This window comes from Vicugna pacos, chromosome 10, assembly GCF_048564905.1.
Source record: "Vicugna pacos chromosome 10, VicPac4, whole genome shotgun sequence".
NCBI lineage: Eukaryota > Metazoa > Chordata > Mammalia > Artiodactyla > Camelidae > Vicugna > Vicugna pacos.
The window spans coordinates 27743270-27765205 of record NC_132996.1 but is presented as its reverse complement, the minus strand read 5'-3'; the positions used below and the strand labels follow the sequence as shown (position 1 = coordinate 27765205).

The window sequence follows — 21936 nt, the reverse complement described above, 5'->3', positions numbered from 1 at the left end:
ATAATAAAATAAAATTTTAAAATAAATAAAAAAATTTCAATGACCAATGGACATTAAAGACTAAGGGGCAGTGGACATCCCTGACCTCAATTTCAGGCCTAGCCCTAATTCCCACTCCAATCTTGAAAGACTATCACTTTCTACAATCTCCATGTATGTGCTGTTTAAAGTTTTTACAGTTGCGTATCACTTTCATAATTAGAAGAAAAAATGATAAAAAGTATTTTAAGTCTGTTAGAATTGCGCTTGTCCCAGGTTGTTCCCCCTAAACCATCATTACAAAGTAGCTTTATGATTTTAAATATAACACGCATAGACTACCAAGAGAACTATCATAAACAAAACCGCTGATCTCCTAGGCCATCTGGACTGGAGGACGAGAAACCGAGCCCCAGTGCTCACCTCCCTTAACCGCTGACCCTCCCGAAGGTCTAGGACACAGCTTAGTGAATAATGTCCCCCTCATGAGGGACCAGACTGTAGCCCACGGACTTTCAAACAGGAAACAGACTGAGGTCCATTATGAACGTGAGACTCCAGGGTCCCTGTGGTTTGTCCTCTAGAGAGCATCTGACCCCATCCTAGCCCTGCCCCGCACCCACGTTCTCCCCAATCTCACCTAGGTCCCCGTAATGCCCAAGCCTCACCCTGGAGAGGGTCAGATAGGGAGTAAGGATGAGGATTCAGGGTAGATGTCTGAAGGACCGCACTCACCATAAATGGAGCTGGAAGTTAAAAGGTTTGAAATTTAGGCCTCGTCAAAAAGTCTATGACATATTAGCTCCCTCGGCCCTAGCATATACCAACACTCCAAAAGAATCACTCCGGCCCACTCCTTCCGCTTCCCCTAACTGCCTCCTCCTCTCCCTCCCCACTGCCCCATGCACCCCAGGCCTCCCCAGCCTGCCTGACCCTGAGCCCTCTTCCCTGCCTCTTGCCCTTCCCTCACCTTTGGCCAGAGTACCCTCTACCTGCTCCTCTAACCCTCCTACCCAAGACAGAGCTCCAAACCTGAAACCACAGCCCTGACCCACATCCACCTTCCATTTGCCCCCAACCCTTCACTCTTCATGCCCCAGCTCAGACCCTTCTCGCCTTGAGAGTGGCCCAACCAGCCCCACAGCATCTGTGGAGACCTCCCCTCCAACCCCCCTGCCCTCCCCATCACAAACACACCCTCTGGGGCTGAGACTTCCCAGGGCAGGGAGCGCCTCCCCCACCAAGGTGCTGGGCAGAGGGGAGGCCTGAGGTGCCACAGGGTGACTCCAGGAAGACACTCCTTTGAGACCACTGCCCCTCCTCTGTAGGGGAGCGGTGGGGAACTCTTAGCACCGAAAGTGAGGCAGAAATAGGAAGAAACAGGGCTGACAAGGGACTCCCAGGCAGCAGGAGTGGACAGAAGCAGAGTCATGTCAGACCCTCAGCACAGGCCAGAGGGGTTGAGGCTGACCCTGGCCTGATGGGGGAGGGGAAGGGAAGGTCGCTTGACTCCATCCTCTCTGAGGCCTGCCCACCCAGAAAGGGAGACTGGGGCTCCTCTGCAACCAGAACAAGCAGCCCAGGGGAACAGGGGCCCCCACCCTGCCCTCTCCCCAGGGGGCCCCTAGAATGGAGAAGCCAGGCCATAAGCGGGCCCCTTGCTGCTGGCACCTGAAAGGGGAAACTCCTAGGTTGCGGGGTGGAGGTGACCAGATGGGCAGGGTGGGCGCTGGAAGGGAGAGGGAGACAGGGAACAGCCCCACGGGATCTGGCCTCCAATTTGATGTGGGTCCTCAGCCTCCCCCACTCTATAATCAGACAACAGACAGGACTCTCCTCTCTCACTCACAGGGAACAATCTAACCCACTTATCTGAACCAGTCATCCCAGCTTAAAACAACAAAACGTCATGGTTATGGAGTGCTTACCATCCACCAGGCACTGTGTTGAACATGCTACATGGATTGCTTCATATAATCCTCATGACAGTCAAGAAAGTTGATGGTTTTAGCCTGACTTTACAGATGAGGAAGAAACTGAGCCTCAGAGAGGTTAAGTAACTTGCCCAAGATCACACAGGAACCCCTCTTTCCACTCCATCTCCTCAGAGGGGGCAGGGAGCAAGGCAGTCAGGCAGGAGAGGGAGGAGGAGGAGGATAAGTGCAGGCTGAGAAGGGCACTGAAGGTCATGCTAAGACACTCAGCCTTATTGTCCAAACCGGAAACCACGAAGGGGAGCAGGGTGCTTCGGGGCCGCAGCATGGGGCAGCAGGCAGGCAGGCAGACAGGGGTCCTTCTGCTGGGAGACCTGGGCATTTACATAACTTCCCTGAGTCTCAGTTTCATCAGCTGTATAATGTGGATTAGGATGGCTCCACCTTGCAGATGTGTGGGGAATGAATGTACCCCTTCACCCATTCTCACCCCCCAGTGATTTCCCACCTCACTCAGAGTAAAGGTCAAAGCCAGCACAAGGCCCACCAGGCCAGTGAGGTCTGTCCCTGCCTTGCTGTTATTTCAACCCACTCCATGTGCTCCCGCCTCAGGGCTGGGCCCTGGAGCTCCCTCTGCCTGAAATGCTCTTCCAGACATCTGCATGACCCACTTCCATACTTTTCCAGCACCTTCTCAAATGCACAGCTTTCCTTCCTGACCACTCGACCTAAAAAAGTGCCACCAGTCCCTCTCTCCTGATCCCATATCATTTTTCAACATCTCCCTTATTACTAGCAGACACCATATTAGGTATTTATTTGTTCATTGTCTGTCTGATTCACAGCTCTATCCCCAGGGGTGAGAAGTGTTGGGCTCCTAGGGGAATAGATAAATGGACATCTACAAAGCTTTGGCTCATTCCAGTCAGGAGCTTGGGACAGGAGCCCGTGACACGGGTAGGGTGAGGGATGGCTGGATGAGGTGTCAAGATTCAAGGTTCGTGTCCAGAGGTCTAGGAGTGAGAGATTCGACTCAGGCTCCCTGAGAACCGGCTGTGGCTGGGCCTGCCCCTTCCCCCCAACCTTTGAGGTTGCCATGGCCACTTCCCACTGGGCTGGTCTGATAAACACTGCTAGGGGAACCCTCACCCACACAGGGGAAGTCCTGACCCTCAGACCCCTTCATGACACCTACCCCTCAACTGTTCGCTGGAGCAGGTCAGAACCATCCCAGACTTCCAGGAGTCTCTAAGACCAAGCCCTACCCCTTCCATGACTCCCCATTAGCCAGCAGGGCTCAAAGGGCCTCCATCCTCTGGCTCCTGCCACCTCTTCCTTCTCTCCGGTCTTCTTCCCTCCACTCTCACTGCTGGACACTTGACCTCCAGGACTTTGCTTATCTTGTCCTCTCTGCCTGGAACATCTTTCTCTACCTTACCTTCAAGTTCAAGCGTCACCTGCTCCATGCAGCAGTCTCTAACTACTATGGTCACAGCCTGGATCACACAGGGATGTCACTATCTGTGACTGTGCCACATATTTTCTCTCTTTCTCTCTCATCCCAGCCTTGGCTGGAAGCTCAAGACTAGGGTCTGATTCTCCTGTATCCCCAGCCCAGCCCAGGGTTGGCAGATACTGAATATCTATTGATAGAATGAAATCTCCCAATTTTACACGTGGAGAGCAAGTAGCCCAGGCAAGTGATGACTTGCCCACGGTCACACTGCAATTAGTGGCCGAAGTGTGGCTGGAACCTGGCCTCCAGCCTCCCAGCCTGCTCATGTCTGCCAGTTATAGCTCCAGCCTCATGCCTGCCGGACCCCTGCCCTGCCTTCTCAGCTCTCCACATCCCCAACCACCTGCCCCTTAGGCATTCAGGAATCACCTAATCCAACCCTCCCCACTTCCAGAAGGGGAAAGTGAGCCCTAGAAAGGGACAGGAACCTAGCCAGGGCCACACAAGTCAGGACCAGGACCCAGGACTCCAGCCTTAGCACCTCATCCCCTTCCTCTAGCCTATTCCTTGGAAGAACTGGGAGGGAGAGTTCCCTTTGGGTGGCTTCAGAGATACTGGAGTAACCGCCTCTCCACCCCATCTCCAAGTGGGCTAGGCCAGCCAGGCTCTGAGAAATGTGGGTTTTCAGGCCACATTCCAAAGCTAGTAGAGGCAGATGAGAGTTCTGGTACATGTCCTGGAACAGAACCACTAGAACCACTATCCGCTCTCTAGATCTTTGGCCTCCCTAGACTTAGCAATCCATCTTTAGAGCTAAGATGGAGGCAGAAGGGAGAACAGCCCCAGTCTGAGTGGAGAGGCAGGCCTTTAGCTGAGGCTCTGGCACCCCTTCACCAAATAAGAGAGACTCTACCCAATAGCTGTCCTGTTGCCATATGGAAAAGCTCAGTCCCCCGTTCTGCCCTCAGGGAGGCCCTTTCTCCCCACCAGGCTACGGTGGCCTCTGGGAACAAACTGCCACATTTTAGCTGCAGAACCACACAGTGGCCACACAGTGAAGGTTCCCACTCAAGTGGGTAAGAGACTTACCCAGCTCACCTGTCAGTGGGTGCAGAACCAGGCACCTTGTACACCAACCCACTGAGACATGGAATGCTGATCCCACAACACAAAGGCAAAAGCATGGGTCCTCCAAGGATGTGTCTGGGCCCAAGAGCACACAAGTGTGCACACAGGAACACGCACAGTGCCCCTCAGAGGAATGTGTGGCAGAAAGGGGCTCACCCAGCCAGGAAGTCTTCCAGGAAGAGGGCACTTCCCTCACGGGGAGGGAACAGCCCTCCTTCTCACAGGGCAGCTCCATGCCCAGGACCCTTTGAGGGCAGCTGCTGTGCCCGCAGGCCCACATGGGCACGAGAAGGAGCTGGGGGAGGCATGGTGAATTACTCAAGGCCCTCAGCCAAGGCCCAGCCTCCTTGCCCCCTGAGGAGGGTCAGGGCCTCCCCTTGGGCTCCCAGGTTCAGGGCTCTGTCCACAACCCGGTCAGGGTCCTTGAGCCTGGCTCTGACATTCCAAAGCTAGATCTGGTCCTGCTGAGCCACATTCCATGCCGGTCCTGGGAGGACCTAGTTCACCCAGCAATGTGGTCCAGACTCTACTGTGACCCAGTCAGCCCTCCCTGGGCCTCCTCTCAACCCATCCTGGTATCCAGGAGAACAGCCACACCACCAGCAAATGAAGTGGAAGCCTGGCCACTGTCTGTCCTCTCTGTACCCCTCACCAAGATGGCTAGCTCTTCTGCTACCACTGAGTCCCTTCTAGGATCTGGTTCTCAGATCTCTTGAAAGGTGTGTGTCAGCTGGGTGTGCCTGCTGGGAGTGGTGGTTGCAAAGAGCTGTAGAGCCTGGAGGCTAGCTGAGCCACTGACCCAAGCAGCTCTGATAAACTCTCCAAGCCTTGTCTGTCTGATACCAGCTGGCCAACGTGTGACACAGGGCTCAGCCTCAACTCAGGATCCGCTCAGTCCAATTCAAGGATGGGTAGGCTCCTGGAACCAAGAATTTTGGAAATTTGGAAGCTGGGGATCATCAGCTCATAAAACCCTAGAATCCTTGATCCCCAATGCCTAGAAGCTTAGATTCAGAATCCTAAAATCCTAGCTGCCTAATATGGGGAGAGGGAGGGTGGGAGTGGAGAGGGACAGAGAAGCCCTCCCCCTGACCCATCTCACCCTTCACTGCCCTGTTTGGTTGGTTCCTGTCCTGACCTGTCCACATCTGGAGGCTGCTGAGCCTGGGATGTCCCAGGAGCTGCTGCTTCCTGCTCCCTCCCTGAAGCTGCAGGGAACCTGAGTCCCTGACCAGGCCAAGGCCTCTCATTGAACCAGAGGCTGGGATCAGACCAAAGGCTCCTGACTCTAGGCCTGATTACAGGCAGAGCTCTGGCCCGAACATTATGGTAGGAAGGAAGGGAAGGGAGAAGAGAAGGCCCAGGTGCAGGGCAGTGCCCTCGGGGGCAAGAGGGAAGATGGCAGAGGAGACCCAGGCTCTTGGGGGTGGAGGTGGGGGTGAGGGCAATAAGCATTGGTAGCTCAGCCCTGCTACTGCTCCCCTATCCTGGGGGCTGACACACCCCAGCACCAGCCTGGGCAGAAGGAGGCAGGGCCAGGCCAGGCTTCCCTAGGAGCTCCACTCAGCTGAGAATCCAGGTGTGACTTCCAGCTTCCTGTCCTGGGAATGGGGACAGAGGAGTGTCTGTAAGAGGACCCAATCCTCCCCTCCCTCCCCCTTGTCCTCACAGTCTTTTGCTCTCACAACAATGAAGACAATGAGGAGAAGGAAGATTTTGCCACATTCTATCCTGGGGTGCGGTGGGGATGAAATCTGACCCCTGAATCCTCCTCTGGGCCCCTTTGGCCATAAGCATCACACTCTTGACTGCAGCTGATCTCTACTTTTTAGCCTCTTAGCTCTGGAACCATGTTCCCTAGGTTTGTCCATCTAGTCACAAACACCTGGCTGTACCAGACCCCAGGCACTGAGAGGAGTCAGGTTCCTGGTTTGGTCAGAGAGAAAGACTTGGACTCTGTGACAACAGAGGGTGGGCAGTATCCGAAGGAAGCTCAGGGCTTCAGTGGCCCAGGAGGCCCTGACCAGGCCCCAGGTGGGCAGGTAGAATACAGGCCTCAGAGCTCCCTGCCTGGCTGCCAGTCCCAGCTCTCCCTTCCTTCAGCTGAAATAGTGTAGGTGAGTCACTTAACTTCTACTGATCTGTTTCCTCCTTAGCAAAATGGGATCCAGGAGGACTACCGTATTCAACAAAGCCAAGGGTGGACAGGACAGGACCAGAGCAGTAAGCAGACCTCCAGGAGCTGCTCACCTAGGACTTTGACAGCAGCCAGTCCAGCCTGCAAGCAGGATGCCCTTGCAGGCATCCCATCCCCACAGCTGGTCACCAGTAATGTCACCCGCCTAGGTGGCCCTCCAGTCCCTGCCTGCCACCCCAGTGAGGAGTTCGCAGAGTAGGAAGGATGTTGGACTCCTCTGCTTGTAGTGTCTCCCAGTGCTCAGGGTTCCCACTGTGAAGCAATAGAAATTCAGACTCCTTGCTCTCCTATATAATAAATGATCTCAGAAAAATCACTTAACTTCTCTAGGTCTCAGTCCTATTCTCTAAAATGGGAACAGTGCCTACCCCATAAGACTTCTTGAGAATTAAATAAAATCAGTACCTAAAACGTTTAGTTAGCACAGTGCCTGGCATGTAGTAAACTTCCAAGAAATAGTAGCTACTGCTATTATTATTACTACTATTAAATAGTAATTTTGTTATTGAATTGGTCTCTTAACTCTACATCCCCTCCCAGTGACTCTGACTGTCCCAATGGTCTGGGACAGATGTTCTGATTATGGGACAGAATTTTTTTTCCCTTCTAAACTGTTTCAAAGGATGAGACAGAGAGAAGTTCCACAGGAAGGTCAGACAGAAGACCAGACATGCACTGCCCACCCCCCCCAACCCCAGGCCACCCCTGAACCTGGGGTCAGCTGCCTTTTTGGGCTGGGACTATCCTCCTCAGAGCCCCCAGAACCCTGGTTGGAATGTATAGGAAGATGGCCTGATGGGGGTGCTAAGTGGACATGTCCTCTCTGATCAGGGCTGGGGGTGCTGGTGTTGAGTCAGTGGCAGGCCCTGAGCTTTGCAGGGAGTGCACTTGTCAGGGATCTCTGAGGGCCCTTATATGAAGGGCCTCCTGCTGTTTGGACCATTGGTGCAGAGCGCCTTCCTGAAACATGAAATGCCCTGTGCAGAGCTGTGGAGGGGGAAGAGTCAGCTTGACTGAGACCAGAGGAAGGGCTGACAGGGGCCATCAAAGGGACTGGGCCACGTCTGCTTTGTTGGGGTCACACTCCACTCAAGGCTGCCTTGGCTACCGCCCATGAGAATGCCCCTCACTGAGTGGGACCCTGGACTGAGCTCAGGGGTGACATCAGGCTAGGGAAGGGGAAATCAGGCCAAAGGAGGCAAACAAGCACCTGAGTCCTGATACTGCCAATACCCCTTATTTGCTGTGATCTTGGGCAAGTTACTTAACCTCTCTGTGCCTCAGTTTCCTTATCTGTAGAATGGTACCTAACTTCTAGGCTTCTAGGGAGGATGAAACAGAGGTGCTGTATGCACACTTGCTGGCATCATTCTCTCTGATGTTACTACTCAGCTCTCTCTGAGGCTGTTTCTTCCCCTATTGTTACTGGAGGGTGACTTTTGTCTCGTGGAATGATGTAAAGTTAAATAAAGTAACAAATGTGCAGTGCCAGGTACACAGTAGGTACTCAAATCTAGAAGAGCTCCCTCCCTCCTCACAAAAGAGCCCAGATAGGAGGCAGGGTCAGTCCTGACCTCCACTAGGGCTTGCTGTGTGACTCTGATCTGATCTCTGGCCCCTGGTTTCAGTCTCTCTTTCTGTGAAAAAAGCCTCAGGGCTGAGCGGTCTCTGACTGGCCGTGGCTGTATCTGCTCCAGCCTCCCTCCCACCTCCGTTCCCTCCTTCCTTCTCCATTTCCAATTCATGTCCTACTGTACCCCTTCCTGCTGCAACAGAACCTTTGGGAGCCTAAAGCAGAGTGGAAGGAACAGCTGGTGGGCAAGGGGTATCAGCCTTTAAGCAGCCCAGGGCCCATCCCAGGCCCCCAAGGGTTAAGATCTAGAGTGAAGGGCGGTGGGGGGGGGGCCAGGGTCAGCACTGGGCAGACGGGCCTGCAGCCCAGGGCCTGTCTCCCCTCCCCCCACCCTGGGAACAGAGGCCACTTGTTTGGGCATCAGCCGGCTGGCTTTGAGCTTGGCCAAAGAGAGGGTGGGGAGGGGAGAGGGCCCCCGGAGAAGCGGAGGGGACTCCCCTCTCTCCAGCTGATGCCCTAGGGCCTAGTACTAGGCTAGTCCACCACTAGGCCTTAGGGCTCTCAGAGGCTTCTTACCCCTCTGAAGTGACCCCTTCCCTCTACGTTCTCCTTGTCTTCATTCAAACACTCACTGCTGGGGGAAGGGTTTAGACTCAGATAGGTCCAATTCTTGCCCCAGCAGAGTCTCTCTTTGGAGTGTGAAACCAGGGCTTCTCAACCAACCCTACAGACAGGGAAATGGAGAAGTCTGGGAACTTGCAGAGTCACACAGTGTTTGGTGGTTGCACAGGGACTGTCCCAAGTCCCAGTCATCCCCATGACTCTGCAAGCCCCTTCCCCACAGAGCTCCAAGGAGGCCCTTCCCAAGCTGTGCCACTATACAAGACTGAAAGGCTAGACAGGAGGCAATAAGCAGCCCACCTCTGAAGTTCCAAAGGACCTAGGAGGTTTGGATGGGGAGAAAACTTCTGGAAGATAGGGGGAAGACAAGCAACCTGCACAAAGGGCTGAGGCTTGATGTTTGGGAAAGTATGGCTGGAGTCCAAGAGATGGGGGGTGAGGCTGGGGCTGACCAGGGCGGCCTGAATGCCCCAACAAAGCCCGGGGACAATCAGAGCCTCTGGTGTCTGCCCACTTCCACATCACAGCTGTCAGGACTCTGCCTGGGACAACCCTCCTCTTGCCCTACTCCAGGGAGCAAGCAGCAAATGGGGAGACAGGATTCCCAGGCCAAGGTCTGGACAATCGTCAACCAGCCATGGGACTGGGGAATCAGTACTCTCTACACCCTACCCCTGTTACCCATTCCAGCCACACCCATCTCCTTGCCATCCCTCAACTTGCAACATCATGCAAGCTGCTGCCTTTGCACAAGCTATGCCCTCCTCTGAGGTCCTTATCCTTGTGAATTACTACTTAACTGCCAAGGCCCATTCCAATCACCTCCTCCTCCCTGAGCCTCCAAGAGTCTCAGCCCCTGATTCCATCCCAGTACCTGTCTGCACCTGTCTTCTGACTCTGCTGGGCATTTTCTACTCTGTAATGAGCTTGCTGGGAGGTCTCTCCTAGCCTGGACGTTCTGCTCTCTATGCCAGGCATGCTAGGTGCCTCTGGACCTCGATGCACAGCACACAGCTAAATCCTTCCCTGAGTACCACCATATATCTCTCCAACCCCGCAGCCCTCTCCCCACCAAGCCTGGGTATGGGGGAAAGCTCCCCAGGACGGGAGCTTTGGGGGAGAGGGGTGCATATGCCAGCTGCCAAAGTTCCGCAGCACCAAAACCCACCTGGGACCACACACCCACCCCGTGCCCCTAGGCTGCACTCCAAGTCTGCTCTCTCTAGTCCCAATAACCCACTCCACGCTTAACCCCATTCAGTGAACACACACCTTTTTTTTACAGCAACTGGGCCAAGTAGGGGCTCTTGGGAGGCCATGCCCCATTTACCGGTGGGGAACTGAGGTGCAGGGACCGGAAGTAGTTTGCCCAAGATCACTAGAGCCCCAGTTTCAGCGAACAGGGTCATAGGAACGTGCAGACCTGTAAGGGTCTCCGCGGTCAACGAGGTGGGAGCCTTCATTTTACAGATGAGAAAACCAAGGCGCACGAGGGCAGGTTAGCTCCGAATCCTGGGAGCCTTCAAGCCAAAAGGCTAAAGGGCTGAAGGACCACTGTCCTGCCGGTTCGCCCTTCTCCCTACCGTCTCAGGCCCGACCTCGCATTCTCAGGAGCCGACCCCCAAACGCACCAGCAGTCAGAATAGACGCCGTGACCCAGAGAAACGCCCGCGGAAGTAGGCGCCGGTCGCAGAGTAGCCGCGCGGCCTCGGCGTTCCCTTCTGCGGAATGGGGAACTCCAGGCTACACCTGGCCAAGGGGCGGCGTACGGGGAGCACCCGGCAGCCGCACTGACCTGTTCTGAGCGAAGACTCCACGCGGGGAACCAGGGTCCGGGAGCCACCACTGACTCACGCCGCAGCAGTTAACTCGCGGCCACAGGCCGGGCGCGCCCACCCCGCCGGGCGCTTCCGCCCGCCCCACGTGACGCCCCGGGGAGGGGGAGGGCGGGGAAGGGCAAGGGCCCGCCCCCTTCCCGGCCACGCCTATTCGCCGTCTTCGAGTGGGTTAGCCTGGCCCGCCTTGCGGACAGGTTGGTCTATGCGTCTCTAATCCTCTCGCTACTCACAGGTCCGTTTCTGTCTCCGGAGGCTCAAGTCTACTTTTACCACCACCGCCCTCTGAGTTTCCATGTCTTCCTGACTCGTCATTGCCGCCCTTCTCCCTGGTGACTCTGCCCCTCGTAGGGACAAGCCACAAACCGCCCCTACTTCAGGGCGGTTAGGGGCAGTTGGAGGCTGGAAGACCAAAGTCTCTGACCTCCTCCTCCAGGAAGTCCTTCCCCACTTCATTCTTTGAGGATATCCTACTTCTCTCCCTGGGCCCACATCTCCCAGCGGCAGAGTAGTGGGGAAGATGCATTAGAAGGCCCAAGGATCCCTTGGCTAAAGGCTGTAGCCTGAGGTCCTGGCACCCAGACACCTTCCCTGGCCTAGAGAATGGGAGATTTCCAGCCATCCTGCCAGCAGACACACAGATAAGGGCCTTGGGGCTGGTAGGCATTCCTGGGTCCTGTGCCCAGGGCTGAGATTGGGAGTCATTAATTTGAGCACCTACTACATGCCAAGCCCAGTGCTGGGCAACTTACTCCTTTTATCTTAATCTGCCTGAAGGTAAAAATCATCACCGCAGGTTATGGATTAGTAAATGAAGCTCCAAGGAGTTCCAGGGCTTGCCCAAAGTTACAAAGCAAGTGTTGGACAAACTGGTTAAGCCCTGGTGAGTTATAGAATCTCCTGCCTACCCGCACTGGACGTTCACTCTGCCCCTCTAGGAAAAAGAAGACTAAGAGTCTTCCTGACAAGGCAAAGGTAAGTCACTTTCCGGGAAAGGAAGGCAGGACCAGACCTTGGGGAGAGCTTCAGTCCCCAAATTCAAATGGGGTACAAAAACACTGGAGAGGGGCAAAGCACAGGCCCCTCCTCCCCACCTGATAGCAGGGGTGTCCCTGGGGCAGCAGAGGGCACCTGGAGACCACAGAGAACAGAAGCTCAGGCATCCCTGTAGACTTCAAACAGCCAAGTGAAACACAGGATCATGGGACTGGCTTCTGACCACTGGCAAGGGGCTGGAGGCCCTACCCCTTCTGTTAACACAGGCCTGATGTGTTCTAAATGACCTAGGGAGGGCTCAAAACACAGGGCTTTGTCCTTCACTGCACTGGAGTCTGATGACAGTCACCTCAACCCCCAAACTCCCTCCAGAACATGCTGCCCCAACCTAAGCTCTGAGGCCCACAACCCTGTGGTCTGAGACCCAGGGACTTCTCCTCCTTCAGTCACAACTGGAGAGTGTCAGACCCCCCAGTCTACAGGTTGGACCCAGGGGGGGCCTTAGGCTAAAGTTCTTTCAGTTGAACCCCACTCTCTGACCCCTGACCCTGGGCCTCTGGCCTAACCTGCTCCTTCTCTTAGAGCAGTGAAAGGGAGCCAAATAGCCTTGAGTGAATGGCAGAATGAACACACAAGGACAGGAGGATGGATGAAGAGTGAACTAATGGATAGACACAAGGAGAATGAATACACCATGGACAGGAGGGTGTGACCCCACCCCCAACTACACATGGGGAAATGAGGGGATGCCTAAAGGGGCAAACGCCAAGTGATCAATAATAAAATTAACAAAATGAACTGTAGAACTAAAGGACCAAGGGCAGCGGCTGTGCCCTGAGCAGGTGGAAAGCAGGGAAGGGATGAGCCGGCCGAGGCTGTGAGATCGTTTATTGGGTCTGTGTCCAGCCAGGCCGCAGCGCCAGCCTGGACCAGAAGCTGTCGTCCCCAGGAGGCGCAGAGGCTGGGGGAGGGGAGAAAACGCGGGGGAATCCACTGCCCCTGGGCTCCGCCCCGTCTTGTCTGGGTGCCTGCCGTGGTGCTGAGCTCAGGTGAGCGAAGTGTCGTCGTCACTGCCCTCGCCGCCCGCGCCGCCCGCGCGCTCCTCCCGGCTCTCTGTCACCGCACTCTCGTCGATGTTCTCCAGCGAGTCCGCATGCTGCACCGACAGCTCCGACAGCGCCAGGCTCGGCAACGGGCTCTGCTCTGGGTGTAGCCACGGTTTGAAGTGCGGCTGATGCTTCTGCTTCCACTCAGGGTACTTGACGCATGCCTTGTACATCTTCTTCATGGCCTGCGGACCCGCCGCACCGCCGAGTCAGGGGTGAGCTAGGCGCGGGACTAGATCTTGGTCAAGTCCTCTCCCGTGCCCTCCAGCGGCTCAGCCCGCAGCTCCCAGGATCCTGCTTCTTGCCCCGGTTTCGAAACTCCGCCCCTCAGCCCTAGCTCCGCCCCGTGACTCCCAGTCTCCATCCCTGACTCCACCTCCTCATCCCGGAACCCTCACCCCAACATCCATAACCCCAAAGTCCCAAGGCCACTCACCTTGGGAGCCAGGAACTGAGAAGATTTATTCACCACCCACTTGGGTAAGGAGCCTATGAGGTCAGGGAAGGGTAGTGAGGAGAAAAGGGAAAAAGCAGCATCAGGGATCCAGCCCCCACCAAACACACATACCATCCCCCTCCCTCCAGCCTGGGGCTTCCAAGGAGGACACCTTCTTCTCCATGGATGGGTGGGTGGGAAGGTGATGTGAAGCAAGTTCTTTAAAACTTCATCATCTTCACTCCCTCTTTCTACCTTGGACCAAGGTCCTCAGGCTCAACTCTTGTTACCCCCTCTCCTCCCTGCTCCCCCTACCCAGCTCCCAGTCCCCACCCCAGGCCCTCTGCTAAGCCCCAGAGGGCTCCATGGAAGAAAACCACAGGGTCCTAGGTGACCAAAGGCAACACATGGATTGAAATCCTGGCCAGTCAAACTCCCACCTGCTGCCTGCCCTTCAACTCACACTGACTTCTTTTCTCATACTCATCCCCTCTACCTTCGGTGGCCCTGATGCTCAGCCCCTCCTTTGCCTGTCCTTCCAAGCCCCCTGCCCCAGGAAGCCTAGCTGCTACACAGGCCTCTGGGCTGAGCATGCCAGCCTGGCCTCACCTGGAATTCATGGCCCAGTACTCCACCCTGTCTCATTCTCGAATGTCTGCTCTGCCTCTAACACTAGACTCACTTCTCCAGAGGTGCTGGGGAGCTCTGGCCCTGGCCACTAGGCCCTCAGTGATGCTGAGGGTATACCCAGGCAAAGATACTCAGGACTTACTTACCCACCCACTAGTCATTCATCCATTCCCTCGCTCACTCCACATCCATTCAGTGATACCCACACTCGACCAGCCCTGGAGACCTAGAGAGAGGGCCCCTCAAGATTGAGGGGCCCAATAATGTGCCAAGTGCTCTGTAGAGGGGGACAGTCCCACAGGGCAGGGAGTCAGTGACTCCTATGGGTATCAGGGATAGAGGAGATGACATCTGAAGCAGCCCTAGAGGGATGAGTAAGGGAGGAGAGGTGTTTCTAGGCTGAGGGAAAGGGCTGCCTAGACAAGAAGGTAGGAATATGTAAGCTGTGTGGAGGGACTGGGAAACCTGAGGAGGGGACTTAGACTCCCCTCTGAAGGCAATGGAAAGTCACATCACAAAAGAATTTTAAGCAGAAGAGAGTCACAAGGAAATAAATCTTCTGGAAAAATTCCTCTGGTAGCTGTATGCACAGACAAGGTGGCTGAGTATGAAGAGAAATGACAGATTCAGGAGCTGTTTAGGAGGTAGAATCAATAAGAATCAGTGACTAGATTTGGGAGCTGAGAAGAGGGGGCCCCAGACAACCCCCAGGTTCTTGGCATGAGTGACTGGAGGGCAGAGACTTAGAAGAAGGGGCAAGTTAGGAGGGGAGATAGTGAGTTCAGCATTGGTCACAATGAGTTTCAGTGATACTAGGGGACATCCTAAGGGACACATCCCAGAGGCCAGTGGCCACAGGGATCTGGGTCTCAGCAGAGACAGATGTGGTCACCTGGCTACAGAAGCCTGGAGAGGAGCTGAGCCCTCCCAAGGAAAGGAGGACTGGGGCCTGGAAAACCCAGACCTCCAGGATGGGCAGAGGATGGGAGCCAGTGAGACAAACGGAGTGGGAGCAGTCAGTGAGCAGGGAGCAAGTCAGAGCATGGGGGTGTAGGAGCCCAGGAAGAGGGCTCTAAGCTTCGCCATGGAGCAATGGCTACCACCCTGGCCCTTGCTTTTCAAACCATTGTAAAGACTCAAACTTTGGTTCAAATATTTGGATGGAGATGCTCCCAAATACAAAACACCTCCTAACAGAAGCCTTTTTTGATCCCAGCTGATCAAGGCCCATCCCCTGTGGTTTAGAGAAGGATCCCATGATGGGCTTCCAAGACCAAGCCCTCACCTTTGGGGTCCACTTGGGCCAGGTAGGTGATGACGCAGCTCTTGGGCCCCGTGCTCTGGATGAGGTAGCCCGTCTGGATGGACACAGCTCGGACCAAGTCTTTCCGAGGTGGGTATTTCTGGGGATGGAAGGCACAGGGAGGTGAGACTCAGGGTGGGTGCAAAGGAGGCATCTTTGTGAGTACATGCGCACGTGCGTGCACGCACACATACACACACACTAGAGTTGGTTCACATCCCCTGGCATCCACTCCAGGCCAGGCCTGATGCTGGGGTGAGGAGGAAGGGAGGAGTGAGACTAGGTCCTCCTTGCACCTCTTAAGATTTCCCTGTGCCCCTCTTAAGATTTCCCTGTTCCCCTCCAGAAAGACCCCAGTTTGTGGTCAGGATTCATGAGCATACATGTGGGCACGCAGACACACACACACACATAGACCTACACACTCATCCTTGCCCAGGCCAGCTGTACCTGCCTGTCCTGCCTGCCATGGAGATCAAGATTACCATCCTTAGGGAGAGCCAGAGACCCTTGCCTCTCACCCCTCACTCTCCCCTTTCCTGGCCAGCCCATCCCACCCACTTATCCACAGTGATGGCCCACACTGCTCTCTCCTTATCTGCTTGAAAGCCCCAGCAGGGAGATAGGAGCCATTATTCTCACTACCTATGAAGGAAACTGAGAGCCAGAGGGCATGCCTGGCCTGAAGTCACAGGGAAGTCATGGTAGCAGCCAGAGCCCTCTCCCTGGGCTAGGCCTGCTGGCCCAGCCCTACCTAGTACCTTCCCCTGTTCACCCAGCAGGGAAGTCAAGTTGACTCACGGGATGTTTGACTGAGTAGTTCATAATGATGTAATCAGTGCCCATAGGGAGCCAGGAGCGGAGGGTGATGACATCACGATTCTTCAGGGGCTTTGGACACCTCCCTGTGGAGGGCAAGGGTCAGTTCAGCTAGACCATGGGCCTGCTTGCCTGAAAGGGAGGGCGTGGCAGAGCCCAGAGACCCAGGGATTCCTGGTTAACTGCCAGCTCCCTCTAATCCAAACAGGTTCACCCACCCACCCACCAGACCTAGTTTCTGTAGGAAAGAGACAGAACAGAACACTCTCCCCTCCTATCTCCAGCCATCCCTGCTCCTCACAACCTCACATAGCCCTTACCTTGCTGGCCTGACCATTTGTATATGTGAATGTGAGTGTATGAGAAAACAATGGTATTATTGTGAGTGTGGACATGAAAATGTGTGACTGTTTGTGGCAGATGGCTGTGGGTTGTGTACACAACTCTGTGTCCAAGTTTTTGTATGGAGTGTGTATACATGAACATGGGAGTGCATATGTGTTTGTGAGTATATATGTATATGTGCCCAAGTATCTGGGAGTGGACAGGGATGTCAGGGAGAGTGGCCCTACATCTCCGGTCTCTGAGCAGCCTGGCCATGGGAGGGACCACAAGGAGAGAAGGTGGGAGGAGAAGCCTTGGCTGGAGGCCTGGATGGAGGTGGAGGGGGCTGGGATCAGCGTCCTTGCGCCTGCTCACAAGAGTAATAGCCCACATCAGCGTTGACTGTCAAGCGGGCAATGTCGAAAGTCTCAATGACGTTGCTGTCCCACTTCTTTCGGTATTCAATGTCATGTAGGACGTCGTAGAGCGTCTCTGCTGGCACATCGTGGCACTCCATCCGGCACTGCAGACAGACACATGAGTTGTCAGGGCCACATGGGGCTCAAAGCCCTGGTCAGGGGATAGGAGGGCAGACAGGCAAAGCGGGTAGAAAGAGGAGGACAGGGAAGAGCAGTGACCTCTGAAGCCAGCATGGGCTCGCCTCTTGCCATGAGCCCTGTCCACCCCTCCCAGAAGCCAACTGTGCTGGGAGATAGACAGTCCCTGTATCAGAAACCATCTGCCCCATCCCAGCCCCTACCAAACCTACCCCTTCGTCCCAGTCTCCTCCTCTCGGAAGTCTTCCTGAATTACCCAGCCAGACCTTCTGGACTCCCATACACTGAGTCTCTTTATCTGTGCCCTCCAGGCCCCTGAACTTCATGGGCAGAGGCTCACAGTCGATTCAGCACAGAGCCTGGCATGAGTATATGTTAAATGAAATGAAAATCTGAATGAACAAACAAATGCCTAAATGGATGATTTATTTCCTCCATGATATGTGTATTACCTGGCTATACCATTTGTCCTCCATTTTTTTTTAACCAACAAATATCTCTGGATTTCTTACTATTTATTAGCCTGTTCTCAAAGAGCTTTCCATGTAGAGGAGCAAAGAGCTTAGAATACCCTTTTATAATTTAACCCCCACAATAACTCTGCCAGGCAAGAAATCCAAGGAGAGACTTAAGGCTCAGAGATGTTAAGGAACTTTCCCACAGTCACCCAGCTGGTAAATAGCAGAGCTGGCATTTAACCTAGATCACATGTCTGGAAAGCAAGTAAAAATAACCAGGTTTCACTAGATTTGCACTCAGCAAGGTGAAACTCAGTCCATATCCTTGTTCTATGATTTTTTTCACCCGAAAGCCCAAATCCCAGGATCAAATTCACTTCAGTGAATAGACAAATTTTATTGTGTAGTTTTAAGGTTTCCCAGAACAGGGTGTTCAGATGATGCCAAAGGAACCACACATATTACCTTCTACTGAAAAGGAAATACATGCAACAATATGAGGGAGGGGCCACACTGCCTTCCCCCTAATCTTGGGTTAGGCCTTGGCACCATGAATGGTGATGAGAGGACACAGGAAGGACTCATCACACTACCTATTGGGTATTCTGGGCACCAGTGCACTCATCAAGCCCTGGATATGCTTCACTTTACAGAAAATACAAAGGACAGAGGAACAAGTATCACCACAAGCATATAGCTAGGTAAAGCCATATGGTGAGATATTCTGCAGGGTTACTGGTAAATGTAGCCTCTTCTACAGGTCAGTGTCATAAGGAAGGGACTGGGACAGACTGAGACTTATAGGATACAACCACCAGAAAGAAAGTGTGGTCCTGGATTGCACAGTGGCTTGGAAACAACAGCTATAAAGGACATATTTGGGACAACTGAAGAACTATGAATATGATCTGAGTATTAATAAGATACGCTGAAAATTTCCTGATACAAAATGGTGGAGATTTCTGCCTGAAGAAAAGCAGGTTACAAAGTGGAATTCATGGTCTAATCTCATTTTGGGGGCAAATATCAGCACAGAAAAAGCTTGGGAAGCACAACTGCTGAAGTGTTAACAGTGGCGATCTCTAAATGGTAAGAATATGATGGTTTTATTTTCCTTTTGCTGTCTGTATTTCTAATTTTCTAGAATATATAGTACTGCTTCTGCAATAATGAAAAAAAAGTTTTTTTTAAAAAGTCCCCCAGAGATACTGAGAGGTGCACTCACCACATGCCAGGTACTGTCCTACACATTACCTTAAGCATTTTATTCCTACAGCAATGCTCTCAGGTATCAGCCCCATTTTAGTTACAAAAACCAAAGTTCAAGGACAGCTCCAGCCCACAAAGACTCATTGTGTCATCCTCCCTCCCTGCTCTCTGTTTGTTTTCTGCTCCATGAGGGGGTATGATAGAACCAGTCACTTAACCAGTTCCAGCTCTGTGCGGAGCACAGAAGAGTCAGAGATGACTCTGAGGCCTGTCCTTCAGAGGCTTACAGTTGAGGAAGGAGACCAAATTGGAAATGAAGAGGTGCCCCAGACTGCCCAATAGAGCAGAGAGGAGGGGGTCAGCTTTGCAGGGTGGGGCATGGGGTGGTCAGTCTTCATGGAGAAGCTCAGGCTGGAAGGTAGGCATCTAGCAAGCGGCCCAGACGCAGGGGCAGGTAAGAGTGTGGCCTGTAGGGGATCTGAATGAGCCCAGGGTGTGCTGTAGCCTAACACTCAAAAGGTCCTGCTTCCAGGTTGTCTTGGAGAAACACGTGATTCTGGGGTGGGGTTGGAGTAGGTATAAGATGAGCCTAGAACATCTTACTGTGCCAGAAAGGAAGGATGATGTACACACAGAATGATAGGGACCTTGCCCAGCAGACACAGGAGCTACAACCAACTCATCAGGGTTTGCCCAAGGCTCTCCCAGTTTAGCATTAAAAGTCCTGCATTCTGGGAAACCCCTCAGTTGTGGGTAAACTAGGACAGTTGGTCACCTATCAGGGGCTAAAGCTGGGCCAGCCCGTGTATTAAAATGAATAATGATAATAGCAGATTATATTCTACTGAATAAAATAGGAAACCAAAGTATATACAGGTATGAATAAATAAATTTAATGTTTGATGAGGAATAGTGTATTTACATAGTTTCAAAGTAGCTGCCCATCAGATACTTATTAATTACAAAGGGAAAACCAGTAACTTCACAGTGCCTGGCAGATACTACCTTAATCAAGTGATCAGAGTAAACATCATTAGTGCTGGGACAAGTTACATCTGGGTGTTGCCTGACAGAATGCAATGAAAACAACACAGGCACCACTTAAGTGATATTTCTGCCAAAGATGCATGATCTGAAGCTAATCATAAGGAAACTCAGACAAACCCAAAATGTAGGACTTTTACAAAATATCTGGCCTCTAAGTGTCAGGGTCATGAAAGTCAAGGAACGACTCAGGAACTATATCAGACTGAAAGAGACTACTGAAACATGAGTGAATGAATGAATGCGTGATTGGGCAAAGTGATGAGAAGGATGGGATGGAGAAATGGCAAAGGCCAGATCTGGCATCATCAGGAACGTCCCAACAACCTTCCACTGAGCAGCCATGTGATGGTCCGGGTGCTGCACCTGACATTCAGCACACACTCGCTCTTCACCCCCAACTTATGAGCTGGGTCATTCCTGTGCTGCAAAACAGAAAACTGAGGCTCAGGAGAGGAAGCAACCTGCCCAAATCATATGGCAAGAAAGCAGCAGAGCTTCAAAATCGGATCTTCTTACACTCTTAACCATCAAGGAGCACTCAAGTGTGGCTTCTGAGGAAACCAGAACTTCTCTAAATCCAAGTTTGGAAGCTGGTTTGGCTTTGCAAGTAATCAAATGTGTTATCCCAGACAGTGAGTGTATGGAAGGGCAGTGACAACAGAATTATGCTTTGTAGGTTAGAATCCAACCTGGGAATGCCTCTTCCCTTGGGTCAGCCTTGGTGTGCCAGATGCACCCATGCTGGGGGCACACTAGAAGGGCCCACATTGTCCAGACTGCCCATTCTTCTTCTGGACTCCTCGGCCAGAGCTTTAGTGGTAGGACCAGAGGTCTCCCTCTGAGACAGCAGGCAGTGGGAGGAGCACACTGAGCTATAAGACAGACCGACACTGAGTGGAGCATAAACTCTGCATAATATTTTATCTTTAAGAAAAAAAGAGAAACTTCAAAGGTTTCCCAAGCTCATAGCAGGCTTCTGGGGAGGAAGGTCAGCTGTGGGGCCTGCTGGGAAGCTGAGAACCCAGGCTGTGGCCGTGGCGCTGCAGATAAGGAAACTGAGGTGGTCTGGGTGGCCAGTGTGGAGCAGCTGCAGCCCTGGCTCTGGGCCCAGCTCTTTCCACAGCCCCTAGGAGGCAGCGGGGCTGCACCAAGAGGGATAAATTACATCCAGCATTGTTCCTGTCCACAGTGGCAGCTGCCATATGGGCAAGGTAATTCTAAGAGACTTCTGGAGGGACCGGTGGGGGTAGGGGTGAGTCACTGGAGAGCACCTGGTGGGCGGGGCTGTGACCGGAACCCACAGCCACTGGGGCCTGGGCAAGTCAGTCATTTTGGCTGGACACCTGGCAGCCCCCCTGAAAACCAGAACCTAAGGGGTGGCAGTGCTGGGACTGCTTAGCCAAGGAGTGAGCCATGCTTGACTGCAAAACCCTTAAGGCCTGGTTTACAGCAGGAAGTCTGACATGCAGCCATTTTACAGCTGAGAAAACTGAGGCCCAGAGGGAGCAGGTGACACTAGAGAAATTAGACTGAAATTCCCCTGCACCCCACTTTCTCCAAACTCCATGAGATAGAGACCTAGGATTGCCCAGAACCCCACAGAGCCAAGGTCAGAAGCAAGAAAGGCTATCAGGGGAAGCTCCTAGAGGCTTTGAGTCTGGCAATCTCAGGTTCTAACCCCAGCTCCTCCCCTTAGGCACAAGATTTAACTTGCCCGAATCTTTGTTTCCTCATATGAAAAATGGAGATAATAAAGGTATCTGTCTTATGGGGATGTTGTGATTAAATTAAATGAGATAATATGTGTAACATACCTGGTACAAATACCCCCCAAATAATAGCTGTTATTACTCTAGCAGGTTTCCACAAATAGCCATGCACCCTTCTCCACAGGGCCAGGACCAGGTCACATTTGCAGCATGGGCCTCTTTATATTTTGAGCCCCAGGCGCCCCTCTTTCTTCACCTAGACCTGCCCTTCCATCCACTCCACTTTCTGGAGTCTGCTGTGTGCCAGGCCTGCAACTAGGCAGCAGGGACCCAGAGGCGAACCAGACCTGGGCTCCGCCCAAAAGAGGCCCCATCAAGTGGGCGGTGGGAGTGATGGGGACACAAAATCCCCCTAGAGAATGAGCTGGACTGAGGGAGGTAGGGCATGGGAACTAGGGGATCAGAGGGCAACTGAGCCCAAAAGGAGAGAGAAGGCATTTCAGACAGAGCCTGGCGGGTGCAAAGGCCTGGAGGCTAAATAAATAAGTATAGAGCAGGGTCCAGCGCCCCAGCTGTGTCTCACTCTACCCTTCTCCTCTCTCCCACCCCTTGCCCTGTG

At 53.4% G+C, this 21936-nt stretch overlaps 2 protein-coding genes and 1 long non-coding RNA gene across 10 annotated transcripts in view; 1 reads left to right on the top strand and 2 right to left on the bottom strand.

Moving 5' to 3' along the window:
* ARAP1 (ArfGAP with RhoGAP domain, ankyrin repeat and PH domain 1) overlaps window positions 1–10820 on the bottom strand; it is a 61675-nt gene extending 50855 nt beyond the window's left edge. For all 5 annotated transcript variants that reach the window (XM_072969259.1, XM_072969261.1, XM_072969264.1 and 2 more), the window contains exon 1: window positions 10684–10820. The gene's annotated coding sequence lies outside the window, so the exon portion shown is untranslated. The remainder of the gene's footprint in view (window positions 1–10683) is intronic.
* Window positions 10821–10837: 17 nt separating this feature from the next.
* LOC140698687 (uncharacterized) lies at window positions 10838–12499 on the top strand. Of its 2 annotated transcripts, none has more exons than XR_012076518.1 (3): window positions 10838–10920; window positions 11501–11698; window positions 12302–12499. It is a non-coding gene; the product is annotated as an uncharacterized lncRNA (long non-coding RNA). The 2 variants fall into 2 exon arrangements; XR_012076517.1 differs by having other exon boundaries at window positions 10872–10958.
* Window positions 12500–12590: 91 nt separating this feature from the next.
* STARD10 (StAR related lipid transfer domain containing 10) overlaps window positions 12591–21936 on the bottom strand; it is a 28927-nt gene continuing 19581 nt past the window's right edge. For 2 of the 3 annotated variants that reach the window (XM_072969257.1, XM_031681328.2), the window contains 5 exons: window positions 16713–16860; window positions 15996–16099; window positions 15177–15294; window positions 13262–13314; window positions 12591–13010 (listed from right to left, as the gene is read on the bottom strand). In XM_072969257.1, coding sequence (XP_072825358.1) covers window positions 12765–13010; window positions 13262–13314; window positions 15177–15294; window positions 15996–16099; window positions 16713–16860 — 669 coding nt within the window. In that variant the 3' untranslated portion in view covers window positions 12591–12764. Of the gene's footprint in view, window positions 13046–13261; window positions 13315–15176; window positions 15295–15995; window positions 16100–16712; window positions 16861–21936 lie in introns of all 3 variants that reach the window. The other variant, XM_072969258.1, reaches the window with a different exon arrangement.